General features: G+C 42.2%; 1 protein-coding gene across 3 annotated transcripts; it reads left to right on the top strand.

Moving 5' to 3' along the window:
• The first annotated feature begins 41 nt into the window (after positions 1 to 41).
• eml3 (EMAP like 3) lies at positions 42 to 23,327 on the top strand. 3 transcript variants are annotated; one of them, XM_027017257.2, is made up of 24 exons: positions 42 to 127; positions 7,992 to 8,168; positions 8,400 to 8,511; positions 10,076 to 10,531; positions 12,694 to 12,810; positions 13,271 to 13,299; positions 16,158 to 16,187; positions 16,463 to 16,583; positions 16,676 to 16,825; positions 16,974 to 17,043; positions 17,176 to 17,286; positions 17,382 to 17,477; positions 18,796 to 18,930; positions 19,055 to 19,193; positions 19,482 to 19,633; positions 19,821 to 19,946; positions 20,323 to 20,454; positions 20,552 to 20,619; positions 20,765 to 20,853; positions 21,029 to 21,126; positions 21,455 to 21,542; positions 21,716 to 21,814; positions 22,083 to 22,213; positions 22,585 to 23,327. In XM_027017257.2, the coding sequence occupies exons 1-24, from the start codon at positions 103 to 105 to the stop codon at positions 22,813 to 22,815; spliced, it is 2,982 nt and encodes a 993-aa protein (XP_026873058.2). In that variant the 5' UTR covers positions 42 to 102; the 3' UTR covers positions 22,816 to 23,327. The 3 variants fall into 3 exon arrangements, with proteins under 3 accessions (XP_026873058.2, XP_026873057.2, XP_026873059.2); XM_027017256.2 differs by lacking the exon at positions 42 to 127 and adding an exon at positions 5,114 to 5,184; XM_027017258.2 differs by lacking the exons at positions 42 to 127; positions 10,076 to 10,531 and adding an exon at positions 5,119 to 5,184.
• The last annotated feature ends 404 nt before the right edge of the window (positions 23,328 to 23,731 follow it).

The raw sequence follows: 23,731 nt of genomic DNA, 5'->3' as shown, positions 1-23,731 counted from the left end.
AAGTTGCGCCTACTTTTCACTTCGTCAGTTCATGACTACAGTGCAGGCTTCCTACAACACAATGAGCCGTTTCAGAGAATTGTAAACAGCAGAGGTTCAGACATGGATGGATCAACAAACAGTCTCGGTAAGCGCTGGTTTTCCGTTGACTTCTCATCTTCGGATCTGTCAGTTTTGTTCGCACTTTAACTGCCGCTTTCAGCGTCTTATATAAACTGATGTAAAACTCCCTAAGCTCTACATCGGTGTAAAAATCACAGTCGATATGAAATGGCAACCTGTTGTTTTATGCAAAGCATCTGACGTCTGACTTTTCTATTTTTATTATTATTATTATTATTTGTTTTTTAACTGATCCTGAAGTCCACACCCTAGTTTTCAGAGGTATTAATGCATACGCTTAGATGTGATGGTGGGTTCAGTGTGTCTTTTTATATTATACATTACGTCCAGTTTATGACTTCTGCCGCGTTTCACTACAAGAAAGTTTGATTCATTTCATCAAGAAAAGACCCCTCGGTTGCTACAACCTATTCAGTTTCCATCAGTTCCATCAGTTTCGACTGTAAAGATTATGAACTTTGCGTGTTTTCACGCAACACTGACACTCTTCTCAACTTGTTCACTTATTAAGCTAAGTTAGAAATGAAATATAGTTCTTTGTATATAATTTGTACTGCTGATATATCATGCGTTATATCGTTATATCCCATAACAAATCTAAAATATATAAATTGTACAGTACATTATACATACAGTATAAATTGTACATCTTAGCAAAAGTCAGCATGCATTCTCCCCCTCTGCATATTTGCAAATCAGACAACTAATTTCTTCTGCTCTGCAAAGCCATGCAGTACCAGCCCGTTGTAGATACACTGATTGCATTACTTCCTGTTACAAAGGTGTAAGCAAAACTGTTTAGCATCTTAAAACCTTTGCGCTTGGGGCTTTGCAACTTCAGATGAACTTTGGGGCTTCGGGGAACAATAAATATCACACAGAGGAAATCGACAGGCATCTACTGGCAATCTAAACCACTGCTCTGCTTTCTCCATGAGGTGCTAATAAGTTTCAGCTTTTGCTCTTGTGGCTTACAGATGGCCTGTCAGAAGGGTCTTGGTCTGGATAGGACCGTCAGGAGGGTGTGCTTCTTGGTCTGAACAGACAAGGCTGTCGAGAATAATCAAAGGATTGTGTGGTGTCCTAACCCTGTCATTTCTCATTGTGACTTAAATGCCTATTGAGAAGGCAGTAAATCAACAGGGGAGAGTTGGATTGAGTTGAAGGACGAGTAAGTATGTGGATTTTTTGGTGAGGTTTTCAGTGGAATACTAATCAGGAAGATAGCAAGTCAAAGGGGGAGCTGGTTGATTTGAGCTGAATGAAGATGTAATGTGCTGATGTTCTAGGGAGTCTTGCTGAGGATTCAGATCAAGTGGTTATAATGCTCTGTTGGCCTAGTCTTGCAATTGTGCAATGCATATGGAGAGAATGGTGTCATCGGTTGGAAAATTAAGAAGAAAACAAATGACAATATACCACAAATGTTTACCCTTTCTTCATCAGCTATCTCCAAAGCATGACTGTGATATACAAGCACATCTTTTTTTTTTTTTTGGGGGGGGGGGGGGGGGGGGGGGGTGTTTATTAGTGAGGTCTGAGTTAATTATCTTCATATTGAACAGATTTCTGTGAGTGTACTGTACGATTCATGCAATCTGGCAGCCTGGTCATCATATTCACAGCAGATTGAAATGGTTAAAACACATTTGCAAAAGACATTTTTGGATGAATTAAGGACACTTTATTCAGTTAAATAAACAAAACTGAAAATGCAAGTTGTTTTTCAATCACGCCCTTAAGTGTCCAGCACTATAGCACATCGCCGCGATAGAAAAAAGGATTCGGGTCATGTTCAGTACTGCTGTCGAGCCTTGTCGTGTTGAGGTGAGAGTGAGTAGCATATCTCTCCTCAAGGTTTTGAGCTTTGTGCGCGTGCGAAGGAGGTACATGGGCGGACAGCCGCGTACAGGATGTGCTGCCGCGGGACCGTGGGCCTCTTGAGCCTGCCGCCACACAAAGCTGACAGGAAAGACAGCAACTGAGGGTGGGTGGATTGACGAAGAGAGATTCACGTGAAAATTTAAGTCACCAAAAACCTACATGACCCACCAATGTATGAATGCCGAAAACTGGCACTTAAGTACAGTAGTTCTTCTTGCCTGTTGCTCTCTACTCTTTATCCTCTGTCTGTATAAATCGCAGAGTTTCATTGGTACCCTGAGCCGTTCATGCAGCCAAGGCTGCGCCTATGTAGCACAGCGATGAAGTCCAGTTTTCCTCTCTGTGTTCCTGTGGGGGCCTGAGGGTAGTTGGTTGTGCTCTCTGGGAAGGGCTGTGGGTTTTGTTCTTTGGCCTGCACACGTCAGACTACGTAAGCGAGACATTAGGTCACAGAGTCAGAGATGGATGGTTGGAGTCGTCCAGGTACATTGAGCTGCTTGACAGTGCTGCTGGGTTAACGGTTTAAGGAGAGGCAGAGGCAGAGGTGGCTGTCACGTGCCTTAGAAGAATGTGGAAGGGGCACAAAAACTAATAAAAAGCACTGAAAAAAAGCAGAAATGGATAACTGTGCACATCAGAGTCCTAGGAGAGAAAGCTATTTTCAAGAAGAACGTAACCGTATCTTATTTCTTAATAGCTGCTGTTCTCGGGTCTCAGTAGCTATTCAGGAAGTTGTATAACGTTTCCAAGTTGTGGGAAGACAATCGGACAGATCAGAGATTTGGGGGTGGGGAAAAAAAAAAAAACCCTCATGAATAAGCCCTGCTGTTTCCTATGTGCTCTTGTGGGTTTGAGTAATGCATAATTTGACCCTCAGGGGACTTGGCCAACTACTGTCTGAAATGTAGATAAGCAAGATCACCATTTGAACATTTCCCTGTAAGTCCAGTAGTGCTTCAACAGCAGATGTCCTCCTCATGGCCACGAAGCTCCAACTGCCTCATGTGGCAACTAGGAAGAAGCCTTAATGAAAAGAAACCTTTAAAAAATGGACATTGAATCTGACCCACTTTGTGACCATTCTCTTAAATTCCATGGTCATTACTTATCGACAGAGCCCATGTAGTTCCCCAGTTACTTTCCAAGAGTAGAAGTCCTTAGAAATTACACTTTGTGAGATATTGTGAAATCCTTTGCAGTTCCAAAGCTGTTTCAGAGCTGAGTTATTGGGGGGTTTTCATGGTGCAGATTTTATTTTAATCCTTTTAGATTTACCTTTCTGCCTGTACTAATTGTATAATGTAAATTTTTATATACAAATAAAAATTTTAAAATGGAAAAAACTAAATCTGTAAAATTTTAATATTTCTTTTTGAATTAATATTTCAAAGAAGTATTTGGGAAGAACATTTGATATTATTATTATTATTATTATTATTATTATTATTATTTATTTATTTTTTTTGTTTATGTACAACAGTTTGAATGTGAAACCCATTATTTGTGGGTAAGAGAGAGAAATATCTTCTCTGTATCACTGTGACAAAATGCAGCTACAACAAGTCGGGTGTAAGTTAGCCGTATAAATCTGTTCCTTACATAAAATTGTAGTATCCCTTTCTGTTACTGGCAATATAGAACTTATCAGGTGACCTTATAGATGGCCTTTATGTATCCAGACATGCAAAAGATATAAAGCCTGTGGATGAAATGCACACAGTTTTTAGCTTTTAGTTCATCATTCAGCACGCATACATATTGTAGTGTTTGCTGTGTGCACAGATAGGAGAATAGTGGGGATGAGGGAAGGAGAATATGCCTGTTTCTTGCGCTTTCACAAACACGCCTTGTTCTCCCACCTTACACAAGTAAGGAAAAAAGAAGAAACAAATGAAGGCAAATAACTGATTGGTTCCTGATGCGAGGTACAGTTGGTCTGCTTCAGAATGTTCTGGAAAAGGAAGCATTCCACACTTTTTACATGACTCTCTTAAGGATCAATTGGGCAGAATGCTTAGCCAGCATGGTTACTTCATAGCTGGACATGGAGCTGAGCACTGAATTACTATTCATGTTCCCTGGACATTTTTGAGGAAGTAAAAGAATATATCTTCTAATAAAAAATACCAGGGAGACCATTAAATCCGCAAGTTGTATCCATTGGTGAATAGCGGTGGGAACACCCAGACAGGCTGGATGTTCATGAATGACTAAATCCATCTGTCCATTTGAGAAACTTGGTCATTTCCCCCCCAAAATAAACTTGCTTGTGGAAAGCTTGCATTATGTAAGTGTTTGCTTATGATTGTTCATGTAAAATGATCATGAGACAGTTTGCCTTAGGAGCTTGTGTGTGTGTGTGTGTGTGTGTGTGTGTGTGTGTGTGTGTGTGTGTGTGTGTGTGTGCGTGTGCGTGTGCGTGTGCGTGTGCGCGTGCGTGCGTGCGTGCGTGCGTGCGTGAGTGTGTTTTTTTCCTTTTTTCCACTTGAAAGCCTCTGATGCTTTCCAAAAGCAGCCGCTGAGTTAACTTTTGCTTTTCTTCCAGTGAAAGAAGAAGGACCCAATAGGCCAAAATAGAGCAGCTCTTTCTTTCTGCCTTCCAATTGTTCCTTTTGAACACCAACCAGTCAGAACATACAGTGTTACAGTGCAACTCTCCTCTCACGCCACAATCTGAATCTCCGTCTTTGCTTTTGTGCAGGACCTTTTACACATTGACTGTAAATCTCCGGGCTCATTGCCACCTGAACTTGGTTCGTCAATGTTATTACGCTGTGGAACAGTGAGAGTTTCACTGGAAGAGGAGAGTTGTTGTGGTTTTTTTTGGGGGGTTTTTTTCCTCCCCTGACATACTGTTGCATGTTCTCTCAGTTTCTCATGGGCATGTGTCTGCTTGTCCTCATTTTATTGGTCATGATGCAGCCGAAACATGATGTCATGTGTGTGTGTGTGTGTGTATATATAGTTTGTTTCTCTGTTGTAGGGACAGTGAGAAGTATATATTTAGAGAACTGAAGTCATTCTGAGAGGAGGGGGGGATGGTGAAGCAGATAGCCACTAGACACTGTGATGGTAAGATGAAGTCTGCGCTTGTGATGTCAGATGCATGAGGGTTCATATGTAGTGGTCATGGTGAAATTTTGAAGATGGCTATGCTGTTTTTTGAGATCACTCCAGGTAGGTCATTTTTAAATGCACTGGTAACTAGAGGCATAGTTGAGAGATGGATTGCATATTTTCAGAGCAAAAGAGTAAACATTTCGAATTTATGCAAGAAGTCGGTCTACTGGAAGATACATTAGTCCATTTTGGCTGCCCTAGAGTGCAGTGCTTTTGCTTTGGTTCTTCCCCAGTGTCCCATGGGGAGGCCATTTTCAGAGGCTATTTCTGAATGCTGGCTCATCACCACAGGCCTCTTTCACCTACATTTGTCGTTACATAGACCCTCAGAACATACATTTGTATCTTAAAGAGAAAAACACGTTTTTGCTTTTTATTTGTCTCAAGCTGGGACATGGCAGGCGTTCAAGTGCAACACATCCAGCTGACCATGCCAAAGGAATTTGAAAAAGCCTTGTTGAGTGCCTGAGTTGTATATTCTGTTCACATTCACATTTAGTGGTACAAAATGTCATGAACTTGGATATAAAAGATTGGTTGAACTGGCGATTTCAGAGCATGGTTCGCTTGGGTAGTGGAGTAATTCAGCATGCTGGCTCAGGTAGCAGAAAGTACAGCATCCCATGATTTCAAAGAGGCTTTTGTAAGAGGAGAGCAAGCTTGGTTGTGATCCAAAGACCCTGTCTCTATGTTTGCAACTCCCACAGTCTGAGCGTGTGTTTGTACTGAGATTTGGGGCCACAGAAATTTTGTGTGCGTGTATTTATACGTCATGTGTCTGTGTGCATGCACATGTATGTATATGTCATGTGTCTGTGTGCATGCACATGTATGTATATGTCATGCATCTGTGTGCATGCGTGTGTATGTGTGTTTGTTTGTGAATGTCGTGTTTGTGCCTGCGTGCATGTGTGTATGCCATTAGCCGTGGGGAGAAAGGCACTCTATTCATTTTGTAAATTCCATTCTCTGAAGGAGTGCAAACAGCTTCGCACTGCGGTCCTTTAAAGATGGATGTTTGGGTGCCTTTCACATTCCACTTTGTCTGTATACCAATGTAGTTAGGAGTGTTTTAGGGGTTATTTTTGCCTAGGCCAAACAGAGACCAGCCACTCCCTCTAAGGTGATTTACTCACATATACTATTCTTCCTGCCTTGGCTTCAGGTATTATGCTAGAGCTTATTTAAGGGTATATCCCATTGGCTTAACTTGTCTAAACCTTACCAGAAGAGAAATAGGTTATTAATATTGTAAAGTCATACCAAATGACGATGCAACTCCGCATAGAATGTTGACTTAACTTTTAATTAACAACCTTGCAAGAGAACATGTGAGCACGCCAATCATGTCTTACAAATATGTTATATCTATCTGGCCAGGCTCATTGGTCCAGCATGCTGATTGGTCCAGCCTGTAGCAGACAAAACAGGACATTTATTCAAATGCTCTACAAATATATACACTGTAAAAGCGGCATGCTGATGTAAGATACAAATAAGTATCAAGCATGACAAATGATGTCAATAAGGCAGAAAATGTTAGCTAAAAGGGATATGTGGTAGTTGTCACATATTGACAACTACTGTAACGTGACTGTCAGTCTTGAGTCTTTAAACTCATAAGCCTGTCTCACTCTGCGTGTTTGGTGTACGCATCCAACCAAGTTTTCAAGTTTCATGTAAAGTTTCACGTGTTTTCTGTGCAAGTCAGTAAAGGGTTAACCGGTGAGGAAGGTGTGCCAGTCTGACAGACCTTGTGTTGTTGGAATGGTGCTTGACGAGTGACGGCGATGACATGGAAGCAGTAAGGCGAGTGCGACGGGAACAGACAGACCTGGGCTGAGTTGTGGAGTTCTCCTGTCGGGACTAGGGAAGCAATTGTCAGTCATGTTACAAGAGATGTCACTTTAGTCTGTTTGTGCGCGTTTGCCGCAACACCTGTGGAAAAATCCGTTTTGACCGGCGCATGTTGTCAGCTTTGTGTAGCCATGTAGTGTGTGTCGGTTGTGTTCGTGCGTTTTAGAGGCCCAGGGCTTGCACAATGAGTATACAACAGCGCTCACAGGATGTTTAAAGTTTTATGTCCTGTTGTTGCATTACAGAAATCATTGTTGACCAACTGGAATTATTTAAAATTAACTGTTTCCATTTTGCCTGCCACGGAATCTGAAGATTTATTTGCTTGTGCATTGTGAACTGGTAGTTTGTGTAGCAATAAGAACTGTGTTACCCCAATGGCCATATGCAGACAACAATCATCTGATTTGATTGACCTGCAGAACTAAACACTAAGAAATGGAGAATCACATAGAGGAACTGTATTGAGGATGATTGTTTCCTTTAACCTGAAGAGTGCAATGTTTTTGTCATATTAAGAATTTAAGTTACCAAAGATTAAGGAACAAGCAAAACCTTTTTTCCCCTCCTTATTGTGGCACAAGATAATTGATGGCATAAACTCAGATGCCTTTGTTTTGCGTGGGCACACACATGTGCAGTTTATAGGCTTAGAATAGTGTAAAGTAATCCACATGGAGTCTTTTTATTGTATGTGTGAGTATGCAGAACCATGAGATCATACAGATACAGTAGAACATTATGAAACACTACTCCAAAAAAAATGCAGTAACTCACTTTTCCTAACAGAACGGTGAAGTACATTCATTAATGGTGCATTTACTGTGCAGCATTTTCATTGGCAGTGGCTCACTACAGACAGTGTGCTTAGTGACCCGATTGGTCCTATATGATTTCCACTGATATATTTTCAGTGTTGATTTGGCTATGGAATATTGTTTCCTGGGCCACGATAGCGTAATGAACCAGTGTGTGAGCAGGTGCTGATTGCTTGCGTCTCTGTGTAGATGATGTGTCGGCTGGGAGTAGCACTGAGTTTCCAGACAGGCTTTCTCTTATGGAGATGCGGCTGCAAGCACAAGATGATGAGATCACACTGCTCAAGTCCTCGTTGGCTGATGCGTTACGCAAGCTCCGCCTCCATGAACAACAGATCCCACTGCTTAAGCAGCAACTGATCGCTGGTAAGACACCCATGTGGTCAACTCTTACACTATATGGGTATTTACTCCCAGTTATGCCAGTTATTATTGATGTCTAAGAATGTTTTGTTTGTTTGTTTTATAAGTTCCTTTCACTTTTAAAATTATTTTTACTGTTTTGTTAAAAACTGATACATATGATGATTAGAGTCTGTGTGCATGTGTGTTTGTTTGCTCGTGTATTTGGGTGTGTGTATGTCTGTGCCACTTCAGTGAATCCTGGTGCAGCTCGAGTGTTGAATCAGCCTTTTTGCATTGATGGATTCTCCAAACCCTGCAGACTCTCAGCCAGCTCTCTGGATGGTCTGCACCACCCACCCAACAGGTAGCAGACAGGTTTGCTGTTACTGCAGAACTTGTCTTTTATAGTACAAAATACACACTGTATTTATAATCGCACACCCAAAACAATGTTATTTCAAATGTACAACATATCCACTGAAGAAGAAGAAATTTAATTCAGTTCGCCTGAAGTCAAAATTACAGACAGGGTCTTTCAAGCGCATCTTTCTGTAATGCTTCCTTGGAGATATGAATTGCTCAAGAAGTCCTGAAGTGCAGTTGTGAGAAATGCAGTCTGCCCGCCCACGCATTTAACAGAACAAAGAAACGGCACAACATTCTTTGGCACACTCAGAACTTGGGACAGCTGGACAACTTTCAGCCAACAGGGAAAGAGAGAGAACTTGTGTGCTGTGTGACCAGTTTTTATGTTTTTTTTTTTAAAAAAGAAGAAAAAATGAAGTGCTTTTTGTGAGCTTGGTAGTAGATTGGTGTTCATTTTGTGTAAACCTATTATGCCCTGCAAGCGAAATCAAATTTACTAGTAAGCAGTTTTTAGATCAAAATTTGTTTAAAAAATGTTTGTTTTAAGATACTTACTTTCCATTCTCTCATTCATCCTTTTCAGCTAACATTTTTATTCTGTCTTGTATATTTTGCTTGGAACAAAGGGAGCTGTAACTAAAACTGAAGTGAGCTTTCTTCATCGGTTGCACATTTAAGTTCACCTCGTTTGCCTGCGTAAAATGTTATCTTACAAAATGAATAAGCTGCAGTGTAGCATTAGCTATCTGGCTAAAATATTATCATTTGCCCCTAACTAACATGCTCCTTATGAGCTAATGGTATAAATGGCAGATGCAGGATTTAACCCCATTAACTGTTGGATCTTCATGCCACAAATTATACATGGGCTCCTAGGCTACGCTAATTGATGACCTTGATAATGTCTACAACCCAAAACATATTTGCCCATATTTTCAAAGCTATTGGATTTACAAACCTTTGACATGGAAATAGAAATGGATGCTATAATAATGTGTTCAGCGTTTTTGGAAAAAAATCTCTGAAATGGTTTTGCCGTGATAATGGCTTAATTCGGTGATTCATCTCAGTTTTGCTTCTTGACTTCTCATGTGTAGAATAGTGTAGCTTTGGAAATTTATGCTTCACTTAGCTCTTTCAAAATATTTAAATAACGTAAGTAGAGGACAACTTTCTCAACTTTACTCAATCCTTCTTCTCTCTAAAATGATTGTCCATCATGGTTGCAAAATATATATATTTATTTTCTATCATTTTAAGTTAAAAAGCTATTTAGTTCTTGGGGATGGATGGTAAAAAATGGATTTCTTACACTCAACAACCTGTTTAGTTGATTTATTTGACTGTTGCTTATTTTTGTCTCATGGCATGAGACACCATGAGGCGTTCTGAGTATGTGAGTCTTATAATCAGTTTCCTTACACAGAATCTCTTAAGAACAGTCTTACGTTTCACAGTTATGTTTCAAAAATCGGGTAGAAAACAAGTAAAAGTGTCAGTAACGTCTCCGTGCCAAAATGCTGAACAGTTGTGTTACCCTTCTTGATTGTGTGTGTCTTCAGACATACCCCAGCTGAAAATGGGGACGGTAGTAAAGGCCACCCCATCCCCGGTCTGAAACTGGGCTCTAGTGAAAAGTCCACCCAAACCGAGCCCTGGACCCCTGAGCCCACGAGGACACCCCTGGCCCTTACGAGGGCCTCTAAGAGCCTCTCCCTGCAGGATGCGCTCCCTGAGGGCGTTCCCCTCATGGAGGAGGACCTGATCAAAGAGACCCCCGAGGAAGACGACAATGAAGAGGAGCGAGAGAAGGAGCAGGGCTGGTGCTCCTTGGTGGAGGAGTCCATCAAGCCAACCATGGTCCGAAGCCTCCAACAGCAGCAGAGCAAAAGCAGCGACGAGGGCCAGGGATCCGCCCCGCACACACCAACCTCCAGCTCTCCAGCGCCCCCTAAAGAGGCCGTCTGCAGCCCCCATGGCGGACCCCTATCCCCCATTCTGGAGGGCAAGAAAACGCTGTGCGTTCAACCACTGGTCCAGCTGAGCATAATCATCTTTGCATGGGCTTCCTGCTACTGGGCTTGGTTTTCATTCTAACTCTGTCTTATACGCTACTGCAGTACTGAGGATTGCTACTTAGGAGAGGTTGCTTTTTGTGGATTTGTACGTAAAGATTGTGCTTGTAAAGAAAACGAGCTTTCCAGTCTAGAGTTGCTGGTCACAGGGTACTGTATCCCAAGATAAATGTATTAAAATTAAAGATAAAAATCAGAAAACCACTGTAATGTACTCCAAGACTAGGTTTAACTATAAAGCCATTTTTACCTATGTTATTTGTCCAGGGCCAGTGTTAATTGTTGCTTGGTAACCAGATCAGAACCACTTTTGGGGTGAGCTTATAACTATATTTGGCTGCAGATAAGTATAGGGTATGTAGTCAGTTAAAAGCTTAATTGCAAGCTACAGAGCTGTTTTCACCTTTTCAAAAAGCAAAAATAATTTTTTTTTCCTAACTGCAGCGTGCAAAATTCCTACATCCGTAACAGGTCAATTGGAATCAAATTTCCCTAGATTTGTGCAAACTTTGCTGTGCCCACACAGACCTGTTTACATGCCAGTATATCGTATCATGGAGTAAATTACACTGGAAGCTACTCTGTCCAGGTTTTTGTTGAGGATGATAGCAATACAGCACGACAGTTTCTTGGCTGTTTATGAGTCTCTGGGTCCGTTGCAGATCCACGAGATATAAGTGGGTGTGAGAAATTGGGCCCAATGGAAAATGGGACCAAGGCTGGGGTACGAGACGGACGGAATCCACATAGTGTATACTCATGAGGTCTGTACGGGGCAGAACCCCAGAGTACATTCACAGAGTCAACAGCACCCATGATCTGGAGTAATCGCAACAGGTGACGCTCTTGCTCGAGCCTAGATTGGACGTAGACTGTACTTTTGTTTGAACGTTTATGTTGCTGCTATTTATTTGAATTCTAAAAGCAACCTTTCTCACGTGTCCTTTAATTATTAGCACCATAATGGACGATGACAAAGAAGCAATAGGTGTGCATTATGGAGTGAACTTTTGCAGAACTGTGACGCTTTATTACTGCTTGGCAATGCTGACATCTAATCTGAATTTGACTATCCCAGTAAAACCCTACATAACCTAATCAGTCAAAACCTGCATGATCTCTCCCTGCACATTAACATTAATCATGGTTCTTTTATTCTTTAGATTGATTGATTTGATTTTGATTTTATTTATAAAACCTTTTTTCCTGCATGAAACAATTTGGGTGATGTGGGGGTGTGTTTTTTATTATTATTTTTTTTAAATTTATTTATTTTAATTGAACACATTTTAAATCTTACTTCCTAAAATCTAAATGAACTCCATTTTGTGTGTGTGTGTGTGTGTGTATGTGTGTGTGTGTGTGTGTGTGTGTGTGTGTGTGTGTAGTCTGATCTGTCAGGTGTAATAGTATTCAGAAAAACACTGATCCATTGACTGAGAAAAGAAAATCTTTCATTATGGATCTAACTGGTTCTGTTTGATGTTCACAAAGAACTTGATGCTCCATTGAGAGCTACTAACTAATGCCAATTTTCATAACTGTTTTAGAAAGCTTTTCAAAATCTAAAAAATTTAAAATAGTGATTGAGATGAGACAATGCTCCATCATCAGAGTTTCACTTCCCTGTCTGTGGGCACAAGCAGCAGCAGTCACATGACGACTGTCATTTCCTGTTTCATGTTTCTTATATTGGAGAGGCTATGGAGCTTTTAGAGGAACAGGAAACGGGGTGTGTGTTCTGAGGAAACAAGCCTTTAGAGTGCACAAGCTCACATACACATATATACATACATACATACACACACACACACACACACACACACACACACGAAACATATTGAGGTTTAAGATGTTTTCTGTTTGTACTGACATTACAATCTGATTGGTTTCTCAAAATTGTGGAATTAAGCTCATTACGATCATTACAGATAGTGTTCAGAGTGATTCTCTGCATCATCTTGCAATGATCTTTATATGTGCTATTTTACTGGTGGTGAATTAAGTCTAACTGTTGTGTGTGTCTGTGTTTTGTATACAAAACCATTTACAATGTACACAATGTGCAGCAATTCAAAGTTAATTCATTATCATTTTGTGCTCAGGACACGAAGGAACAGTGAGAAACTGAGTAAGGATAGCCAGGACAAAAGCAAACAGCGAATGCCTAAGAAAGCGGCATCCTCGACCAACCTCCTCACTCGATCCCCAAGTCTGGAGGGGTGAGTTAATCCACATTTACCTTTCAATGTGGACTGTTTGCTTTAACTGCTTAGAAGCTGGGTACACGGTGAAAGAAATTCAGATGAAAGGATTTGTAGAAACCTCCACCATGTCCACTTTAATAGTGGTGATATAAACATGGCAAGATAAAATCTTAGACAGAACAGGCCCTAGAAGCAGTTGTTTACAGGGGTGTCCTTCCCTTTCTGTTTCAGTCCAGTACAGTGCCGTCTGATTGCAGTAATGAGCCATGTCGCATGGTCGAAGCAAATAACTCCTCTGCTCAAGCTATTTTGGGTACATTTGTCATGTAGTGATATGAAATGTGATGTTCCTGCAGATAAAAACAAAAAAACCCCCAAATGTCATTCTTGTTGCCCAAGCACATGGTCGGTAAACATGCACGAATAACTCATGGTTGTGTTTTATCACTCCTGATCTCTTTCTTCTTTCCAACAGACGCGCTAAAGACCTCCTCTCGAGCACAGGTAATAAAAACGTTTCTTTTTCCTCTAATGTGTTTTCACACCTAAACGCACCCATATACTGCCTGTCAGAGTGCCACTGGGGAAGACTCTGCACTTCCTAATTGAACACCTTCGTTGTCTGTGCCGTCTTTACCAACATGGGTGCATAAGCAGGATATGGAAGTGTGAATATATCCATGTTCATATTCACAATACTTCCATATTCACATGCCTATAAGGGCATTTAATTGCTAAAAATGTGTTTTGATGAGGGACAATTTAGTTATTTGAAAAATCTCCTAAAACATTTTAACCCTTAACCATTGTTCAGTTGGTGGACCTACATGTTTGGTTCACTATTATTTCAACCCCAAGTGGATGAAACTGCCAAGCAGTTATTCTGTTTAGTCACACACACCCACACCAACACCCACATACACACAGGCAGTAAATGGCACCAGAGTTAAGATCTAACCATGATTCACGCCATAAAATTCTTTAAAGCACATAAGACATTTTATAGTGCCACATCATTATCAGGCAAATGGTTTATAAAGTCAAGATCACTGATGGAAATGTGAGTCCTCGTGTTCACTATGTTGCCTTCTTTATTAGCAATAATTTCATCCAAGTGTTTTGCTCTTCAGTCTGGCACTGTAGTTAAGTGGTATTTTGGCATCTTTCACCATGCAAAACTATTTTGGTTTATGTGTAATTTTAGGCTCCCTTGCTAGAACGGACTGCTTCAGGCCACTTTATCCATGGCCAAATATAATTATAAGCATCTGAAATGGGATTGAGGTCTGACTAGTACAGAGCTTCCATCTGAGCCACCGGTGTTGCGATATTCCCCTGGTTTGGATTATCTTCTTGTTGTGTGAAACAAGCTCTTTAGAGTTTTAGATCACAGACAAAGATCTTGACATTCTGCTATAGAATTTCCCTGCACAGCTTGGGCTGCAAGCCATCCAGGTCCTAAAATCCCAATAACAGCAGATTCCCCTCTGTTATGCTTCCCAGTGGGGATAAGGTTTTAGTTATTCATACTAAGCTGCATTTTTAAAGCAGTGTCACTCGACAAGGTTCAGCTTTTCTTTAGCTGGTCTCTAGCGAAGTTAAAAAGGGCATCAGTGGTTTTCAGGAGAACCGTGGTTTCCTCCACAGTAACATGGTGAATGCTGCTTCTCTTCAGTGGTTTTATAATGGTACACTCATAAACATGGATGTAATCATGTACAAGGAATGCTATTCGATCCTTAACTCTCACCCAGTGGATGTTTTACATGGGGACTCTGTGGAATGCATGGGCACCTTTTAATAGGACACAGTGCTGAAGTTCTTCCATGTGGACACTGCCTTCCTGGCCGTGGGCTGATGGAAGCCAGACTCTTTAGAGATGCTCATGAAACCCTTTTCCTGTCTGCTTTGACCTCTTTTACTCAGCGCTCCTCTGAAATGTCTTGGGTGAGCTGTATGGCACCATATTGCATCTTATTGCAGCCATCCTCACCTGTCAAGAGCAGGTTACTAAAAGTGCATGCTTTTGATAAGGCAGGGAGAGTCCTAACCAAACCTGAAGTGATTTGAACACCCGACTGAAATAACCCTCTTTTTAAAGAGGTAATTTTCCTAGAGATGTATAGTGTTTTGTTTTTTTTTTTCCCCCCCATTATTGACATTAACAGTTTAAACCATATGTTAAAGATATGGCAAAATAAAATATTATGCTCAGTAAGGTTTTGGTAATTATTATGACCTCTTACTAAGGTAATTGTAGGGGCTGTTCTCCAGGTAATTCAAAAATATTTGAATAATTATTTATAGATACTTCAGATCACCAGTTCAGAATGTTTTAAGTTGAGTAGAAAAACTCATAATAGTTTCCGTATTGCTCTGTAAGAAGTTGCCCCTTTTTTACTAAATTGCCTTGTAATAGCAGTTGGCCAGGAGCGTGTTCTTTTCCTCTCTAAATGACAAAAGATGAATATTTGTTTGTTTAAGTCAGTCACATTTAGATCCACCAGATCTCAATTCCCTCCTTAAATACACACACGAGCTCTACTCACTGCAGTGGTAGACACAGGAGGGATTGTTAGTGCCACAGGCTCTTGCTGGGAACCCACTGGCTGTGGTTAGCTGTAGTGCCACACTACTGCGGGCTAATGGCTCTGATGGATGCCCTGTTTCCTAGACTGCAGGAGCCAGAAAACCCCGGCACAAACTTCTCAGTGGTCGCGGCACCCACCCGCCTCCGAATACGTCAGGTAGTCTCAAACATACTTAAAATCACAGTGAGGTCAGGCAGCTGTGGAAGCATGCAGGGATGATTCCTTAGGAGTGGAGCATGCTTTTTTATGAGAAGTCATCATAAAAAAAGTCATCATTAGAATACCCAGGCAGCTGTCTGACTGACAACCATGACACCAGATCTTTTTTTTTTTCCACAGTGACACTGAGCCTTACCTTAAGTTCCCAGTCTGTGGGGATTCTGCAAGTCTCACTGAAAATCCATTTTCATTTGAGGATAAGGCTAATAGAATTTTGAATGGGTAATAAATCTCTCTATTGAGTAATGCATCCAACGACACTTGTGATGCAAAGATGACTGACTTCCATATGCTAACTGTGAGACCCAGTTCTGGCTTTCATGTTGTTATTGTCCTCTTGCACTGGATATAGTTAGGTTTTCCTGCTCTGAGCTAGAAACAGACCCATGACCTCTGTTGCTGCACAGAAACAAATTGCTCAGATTTACCTGTGGCACCTAAACCGAAGTGATGCTGGCTGGAATCGAGGTGACGCTGGGTTGAGTCAGATATTGAGGGCCAAGAGGGCCTGCTCTGATTCTGGTGTCTCTCTCCCTCCCCCCTTTCCTGCAGGAGCGCAAGGGTCCAGGAGAGGAACGCAGGGTAGGTTTCCATGTTCAGACTCGTGTACACTCATGGGTGGGAGTTTGGCTGAAGCACCCACATTATTGTCATATGGGCAGTAGTGGGCTGAATTGTGATAAATCAGTATTCACTGAGCTCTGTGAAAGTTGATATAGACTCTCCCTATCTGGATGTGTATTATATATTTTCTGTACCACATGCTATCAAATATCATACACCATAATATTTTGTGCTTGTCATTTTATGTACTTGGATGAAATGTTTGTGACTTGTCCAATTTAATTGGATCTTAGGCCAGTCAATCAAAATGTTCATCCGTGGACGGCCAATCACCATGTACATTCCCTCAAACATCCAGAACTACGAGGAACTTAGAATGGACTTTCCCACTGAGAAGCTGGATCTGGATTGGGTGTATCCTGTCAGCCATTGCCTTGGAACATATTTAGAATATTTATAAGAAACACGGCCATTATACTTGTAATTCCTTGACCCTCTGGTTGTAGCTATGGTTACCGAGGACGGGACTGTAGAGGAAACTTGTATGTGCTGCCATCGGGAGAGGCAGTGTATTTTATTGCCTGTGTGGTAGTTCTTTACCACGTCACCAACCGAACACAACGCCACTATCGCAAGCATACAGATTGTGTTCGATGGTGAGTTCAGACCACACACAGTCCACACATCCACCCTCATCCAATAAAATCTATAACAATATGGATACAACCAACCTGCATCAAGATGGAAGATTTGCTCTAACCAAATTACATATGCTCTATTTGTGTCCTGTCTGTTGGGCTGCAGTCTAGCAATCCATCCAGACAAGGTGCTCGTAGCATCGGGACAGACAGCAGGTGTGGACAAAGATGGCAAGGTAAGTTATTTAATCAAATTACTTTATTTATTAATTTACAGATTATGGCAGCACTCACTTTCATGGCCAGTCTCGGAACAGTTTGAAAGTGTGTGTATGTGTGTGTGTATGTGTGTGTGTGTTGCAAACCAGCCTTTACAGCCATTTGTACATATCTGGGACTCCACTACCCTGGTGACTCTGCAGCAGATCGGCTTGGGCACGTTCGAGAGAGGGGTGGGCTCCGTGGCCTTTTCGAATGCGGTATGTCACCCACCAGTCTGAATGCAGTGAAGCGGTGAAGGCAGCAAATGGCCTGACCATGCAGTGTTTGTCATTGTTGGACGTTTTTGTATTAGGACGCAGGTACGTTTCTCTGTGTGATTGATGAGTCCAACGAGCACATGCTGTCTGTCTGGGACTGGAAAAAAAACACCATGGTCCTTGAAGTAAAGGTATGTACTCAAATGTGTGTGTATACACATGCACACAGCCCATGTTAAATATCTATACTCCTGTGAATATTCTTCCAGCCTTCCTGTCATTTTCAGAGAATGTGCCACACCCTCTCCGGGACACTTGTATATGCCCTACCATTTCAAACCTGTTAGAGTCATCAATATTATACCTTCATTACGGCAGTGCAAGGTGTGTGATTTCTGTGATTGCTTAAACAGCTTATGCACTGAGCTCTCAGACAGGTCAGTCATCGAGTCCAGAGACAGCAGCAGTAAGCCGCAGCTTCCGTTCCCGTCTGTGTCTTAAGCACAGAGGAGAACCCTCGCGACTGTGTCTTTCAGCTCCAAGGCCTTCATCCCCAAGATTTAAATTTCCCTGACAGCAATTTGTGTTTGGTTGCCCCGGCAACTCCGTAAATATTTTAGCCAGCAGTATATTTGAGTGGTGGAATGCAAGTGTTTTTGAGTAGTAGGTATTCTTATTAGGTGCTATTTTTTTGGATTGTAGTAGCTTTTACTCTTACTGTTGGAGATGTGGGGGTGATGTTTGGCTATGATATGATATTTCTCACCAAGCAAATCCATAGTTTCCCCAGAGATGCCATAGAACACAGTTCATAAACGTGATTTAGAACTTCATTGCAAAAGTACTGTGCAACGAAATCTGACAGTTTTCTCAACCTCAACTTCATGAGGTGTCACTATGTTTGATTTTTGATTTTTTTTTTTAAACGTTTATTTTTTTTTGGTCAGCTCTGCTTCACAGTGGTTGTTGGCAGGGATTTAGGCTAACCAAATGGACTGCTTCCTGGATCCAGAAGAAATATAGGGCTGGAATAATAAAATGGCTTCTCGGTGAAGAACTCCCTCTGCCAAGCATGAGCAGAGTGCCTGGGTGGGACAGCAGCCCTTCAATGTATTGTGCAGGAAATAAAAATAAAACCACCATGCATGGTCACATGGTGAGGTTGCACGGGGCCTGTGTCAGGGCAGATGGAGAGACCTGCACTATTTCACAGTTATTATTGAAAAGGGAGTACAGGCAGCAACTTGACAGCAGTATTGGAATACCTTTCTGTGGCCTCAAATTTCTTGCTCACGCCCTTCCCGATACTTGAAAAAATCGCAGCTATTTTCTCCTGTGATTTTTCTTCCCATCTTTGACGTGAGGGTGAATGGCTTCCTTTTACCAAGGTGTAATATGGAGGTTGATTTCACTGCAGGTTTTTGCTGAAATTGGATGTCATGGGTGAAATTCCTAGTTTGTGTGTGGGGGTGTGCGCACATGCTCACATGCACTTTTGTGCTTTCCTAGAGTACCACTGAGGCAGTGTTTGCTGTGGAGTTCAGTCCTGCAGACACGAGTAACATTATCACGTGTGGGAAGTCTCACGTGTACTTCTGGACCCAGAGTGCCGGCACACTGACGAAGAAGCAGGGCATCTTTGGAGTGAGTGCTGTGATAAATGTCTTCCAGGAACACGTGTGCCTTCATTAATCCAAGAAATAACACCATATGTTGCTCATGGCTTGTTTTGTGTGTGTGTGTTTTTTCCCTCTCCATTTTCTCACAGAAATATAAGAAGCCCAAGTTCATCATGTGTTTTGTGTTCAGTTTAACGGGGGACGTGCTAACGGGTGATTCCGAAGGCAACATCCTCACATGGGGGAAATCGGCTGCCGACATAAAGACGTTAGGCAAAGGAGCGAAAGGTATGTGGCTGTTCCTTCAATTGGCCTGTATCTGTACATGCTGTAGCTTCAACCATCTCTTTCTCTGGTGTCTCTCTCCATGACGGATCACGAAGCATGGATTATCTGCTCAGTGAAATGGAAAGAAAGTGACAACAGTTATGAATGGACCGAGTACACTGAGTAGAGGATGATTTAAACACTGTCAGGTTTCATTATCACTGACCCTGCAGCCCGTGTGTGTGAGAGCAGAAGAATGACGGACTTTCACATTTGTACCTGCATTTGCACTGCTGTCTCCCACTGCAGAGACATTTCAGATCATGAAGCAGACGCGGGCCCACGAGGGCAGTGTATTTACCCTGTGCATCCTACAGGGCGGCGCTCTGCTTAGCGGGGGCGGTAAAGACCGCAGGATCATCCGCTGGAGTGCAGATCTTGCGCCTGAGAGAGAGTGCGAGGTGAGGTGTGTGTGTGTGTGTGTGTGTGTGTGTGTGTGTGTGTGTGTGTGTGTGTGTGTGTGTGTGTGTGTTTTTCAATATGACATTGAGAACTGGAAAAGCAAGGGTTTTCCCTGTGTTTGTGGGGGCTGGTGAAGGGAAGTGAAAGTGAGAAGATGTTTGCAAGTTGTTTTCATGATCTTTCTAGATTCCGGAGAAATTTGGGGCCGTTCGTACCATTGCAAATGTGGACGGGGAGGAATTGCTGGTGGGAACAACACGGAATGCCATTCTCCGTGGCACGTTCTCAGATGGGTTCGTGGCCATAGTGCAGGTAAGCTATGCTTGCCAGCCTGCAACTTCTTGAAATCTTTGCGACTCATAACTAATCATAATTTCATTGTGACATTTCGTTTTTGCCCCAAATAAGGAAGACATCGAGCATTTTCTAGATGTTATTAACCTAAACCACTGTACCTGGGAATTTACTGTCTTAAAGAGACATCAACTTAATTCTGAGCACATGTGTGTGCACCTTCCTCCTGTAGCTAACCTGGTAGAATAAGAGTAGGTAGAACAAGGTGCTAACAACACTAAGGTCATGGGTTCAATTTCCAAGGGAGGATGTTTATTATCACACTGATATACATGTAAGTCACCCTGAACGAGGACGCACACCAAATGGTGTAAATGTAAACGTTTTGTCTCAGGGTCACGTGGATGAGATGTGGGGTCTGGCCACACACCCATCGCAGAACCTATTCCTCACCTGTGGGAACGACAAGCAAGCGTGCTTGTGGAATGCTGAGGACCACAGCCTGGGCTGGTGCACCCACTTGGAGGTGAGAGAGCTGCTCCCATGGCCCCGCGAGCTACAAGCCCATGCTAGTGGCTCATTGTGAGGAAGCACTTTGACTTTACTCTTCTCGTTCTTTTCAGGAGTCAGGGCTGTGTGCAGACTTCAGTCCCAATGGATCCGTAGTTTCCATCGGCCTAAGCACGGGAAGGTAAGCTGTCGGTTACGCACTGTAGCCTGTTGCATTGAAGTGTTCCGAGTGGGTGACGGTAGTCTGAATGTCAGGAAATTAAATCTGAGTTGAAGGATGTTGGCATCCTCATAGTCACTGCTGTCCGCTGTTGTCGTCCTTGCAGGTGGCTGGTGCTAGATGTGCAGACCCGGGAGGTGGTGTGTGACTTGACCGATGGTAATGAGCAGCTGTCCGTCATGAGATACTCACCAGGTCAGTTCTGCTTGCACGGCTTCGGATTCTTTATTACCCCCCGCTACAAAAACTGTGCCACGTGATGACAGCATGTCATTACTACACTCGTGTCTTGAAGATGGCTTCCCCCACCCCCTTCTCTCTTCCTGAATGGTTCCTTTCTGCTTGCATTCATCACTTGTCCACTCCACAGACGGCAGCTTTTTGGCAGTTGGTTCCCATGACAACTTCATTTACATTTACAGCGTGATGGAGGGGGGCCGGCGCTATACGCGCTTTGGGAAGTGCACGGTAAGCGAAGCGCATCGGCACGCATGCACTAGGCCATGTCTGGGGAGCGTTTTTGGCTGCAGCTTCGGTAGCTGACATAGAGCATGGTTCTAGCAACACCAAGGTCAGGGGTTCCGTTTTCAGGGAACCCACACACCATCATGCTGATAAATATATGTGTAACTTTGGAAAGGAGTTGCTGTCGAGCACCTCAAACACTCTACTATGGGTGGCTGTCGCAGTGTTTAGGAATGATATAGCGTACGGTTAGCAGGAGTATAATTTATTTTATTGACATCTGAATATTACTGTGGAATCTGAGATACATTACTGTTCTTTGCTACTTCAGGGGCATTCCAGTTTTATCACTCATCTTGACTGGTCTAAAGATGGGAAGTACATCATGTCCAATTCTGGCGATTATGAAATCCTGTACTGTAAGTCTGTGCATTTGACCTGTATATGACCTCTGAGGACGTGCATGTATGCACGTGCTTGCATATGACCAGTATTTCTTCTTTTGCACTCTTGCAGTTGGTCTTACACTAGGCTGCCATGTGTTGTTTGTTTGTTTGTTTGTTTGTTTGTTTGTTTGTTTTTTAAACTGCAGGGGATGTGGCTGGAGGCTGTAAATTGTTGCGAAATCGCTTTGAGAGCAAGGACCGTGAGTGGGCCTCCTACACCTGTGTGCTGGGCTTCCATGTCATGGGTAAGAGAGACTCGCACTCCTTATGATCATGCATTAATTTTTTTTTTTTTTTTATGTCTACACCAAAGTCATTTTAGAGGGCATTCATTGTGCTTATTCTTAAACTTCTTCGGCCATGTTCTCCAGCTGTGGTCGCGTGGTACTGTGACATTTTTAAGGGGGGGTGGATGGTGGTGGTGGTGGTGGTTGGGAAACACGCTTCAGAGTTTGTTTCCAGGCAAGCACGGAGATCCGATAACGGTTATGTGCGCCGCTCTGATTCCTGCAGGCGTGTGGCTGGAGGGATCAGATGGCACGGACATCAACGCACTGTGTCGCTCTCACAGCGAAAAAGTGGTGGCTGTGGCAGATGACTTCTGCAAAGTGCACCTGTTCCAGTACCCATGCCCTAAACCAAAGGCCAGTACAAGTTTTAGAAATATACACCATAACTCGTACAAACCTCTGGTCCCACTGATGGACTGGCAATTTTGGCAGATGCCAGGAGTGCCGGTCCACCTCTAGGACTGGCACTTGTTGCCAGATTACCTGTCCAACATAGTTATGTAGCTAGTGAATAGGAAGGCAATGTGTCTTAGACCAAGATTCTTTTAGAAATTAGACTATATAGATTCTGAATATAGTGTAGTCCGGTAATTCAAGCTGGTAAACTAAAATTGTAGATTCCCAAATTATGTACATGGAGCTACATATGAAGTAAGGGCACTTGTACGATACATTTCATTTGTAAATTTTCTTCTGATATCTGTTGGTGCTGTTTTTTTTTTCAGGCACCTAGTCACAGGTATGATGGCCATGGCAGTCACGTGACCAATGTGCGTTTCACCCACATTGATAGTCACCTCCTGTCATTGGGTGGCAAGGACACATGCATCCTCCAATGGCGAGTTAAAGGAGGAGGTACCGGGGACAGCAGGGAACACCCCACCTTGTCCTTCCCTCTGTCCTCTTCTATAGGTTCTTCAGAACAGGGGAGCCAAAGAGAAAAGGAGACAGTATGAACAGAGATGGAAAACGGAGCAGCACACTGCACAAATTTGGTCTGACTCTGCACAAGCAAGAATGTGATGGAAAATGCAATGTGACCGTTTGTTTTGGTGTTCTTGGACAACTGGCATGACCAATAAGACAAATGCGTAGACATTCACTATAACAGCTTTACATTTTACCTTACTCAAATTCCATAGAAAAAAAAGGATCAAAGCTGATGACTGTTACCCATGTTGGAGAGTGTATCTTTAGATCATGTGAACTGATCTTCACTTCATTAACATTCCCACGTTTTTGATGATCTGAAATGTAACATTCATAAATGCCAGACCATCATCTCAATCATTAGTCTCTATCATACATTACTCGCTGAAGTACATGTTTACATTAATGAATTATTTCTTATTTGCAGATCTGATCTGTTTCTACTCTTAATTTCCTTTGCTACTGTACCCTGTTGGGCAATGATTTCTGAAAATGTGTTTATTATTACACTATTAAACCAAAATCAGTTGTCTGTAAACTCTGGGGTTTTACTTACCGAAATATAATTACGGTTGACTCACTGGCTGTTTTGGCATTCTGCTTGTTGCAGAATTTGAGAAATCATCATACCAGAATCAAAACTGGTTTTACTGGCATGTAAAATGTCAAAAGAATTTTGTCAGTTCACAGGAACACAAACAAGTAAAATGAAAAATGAGGCGGTAGAATGAAATGTGATTTAAAAATGGTTTAAGCGGTTGACTAAGATTTATGTTTATTTTTTTTATGTGTAAAAATAGTTTGAAAATGGAGAAAAGGACTGAAAATATGTAAACTTATAATATATCAATTTCTCCTAGAGTTTTCCGTTTCAACGTCGTAATTTAAAGAGCAAACGTGAATTGTAGGAAGGTTGTAACCGCGCAAAATTCACTTGTAGCC

Source organism: Electrophorus electricus, chromosome 19 (genome assembly GCF_013358815.1).
Source record: "Electrophorus electricus isolate fEleEle1 chromosome 19, fEleEle1.pri, whole genome shotgun sequence".
Taxonomy (NCBI): domain Eukaryota; kingdom Metazoa; phylum Chordata; class Actinopteri; order Gymnotiformes; family Gymnotidae; genus Electrophorus; species Electrophorus electricus.
This window is presented reverse-complemented; position numbering and strand designations above follow the sequence as displayed.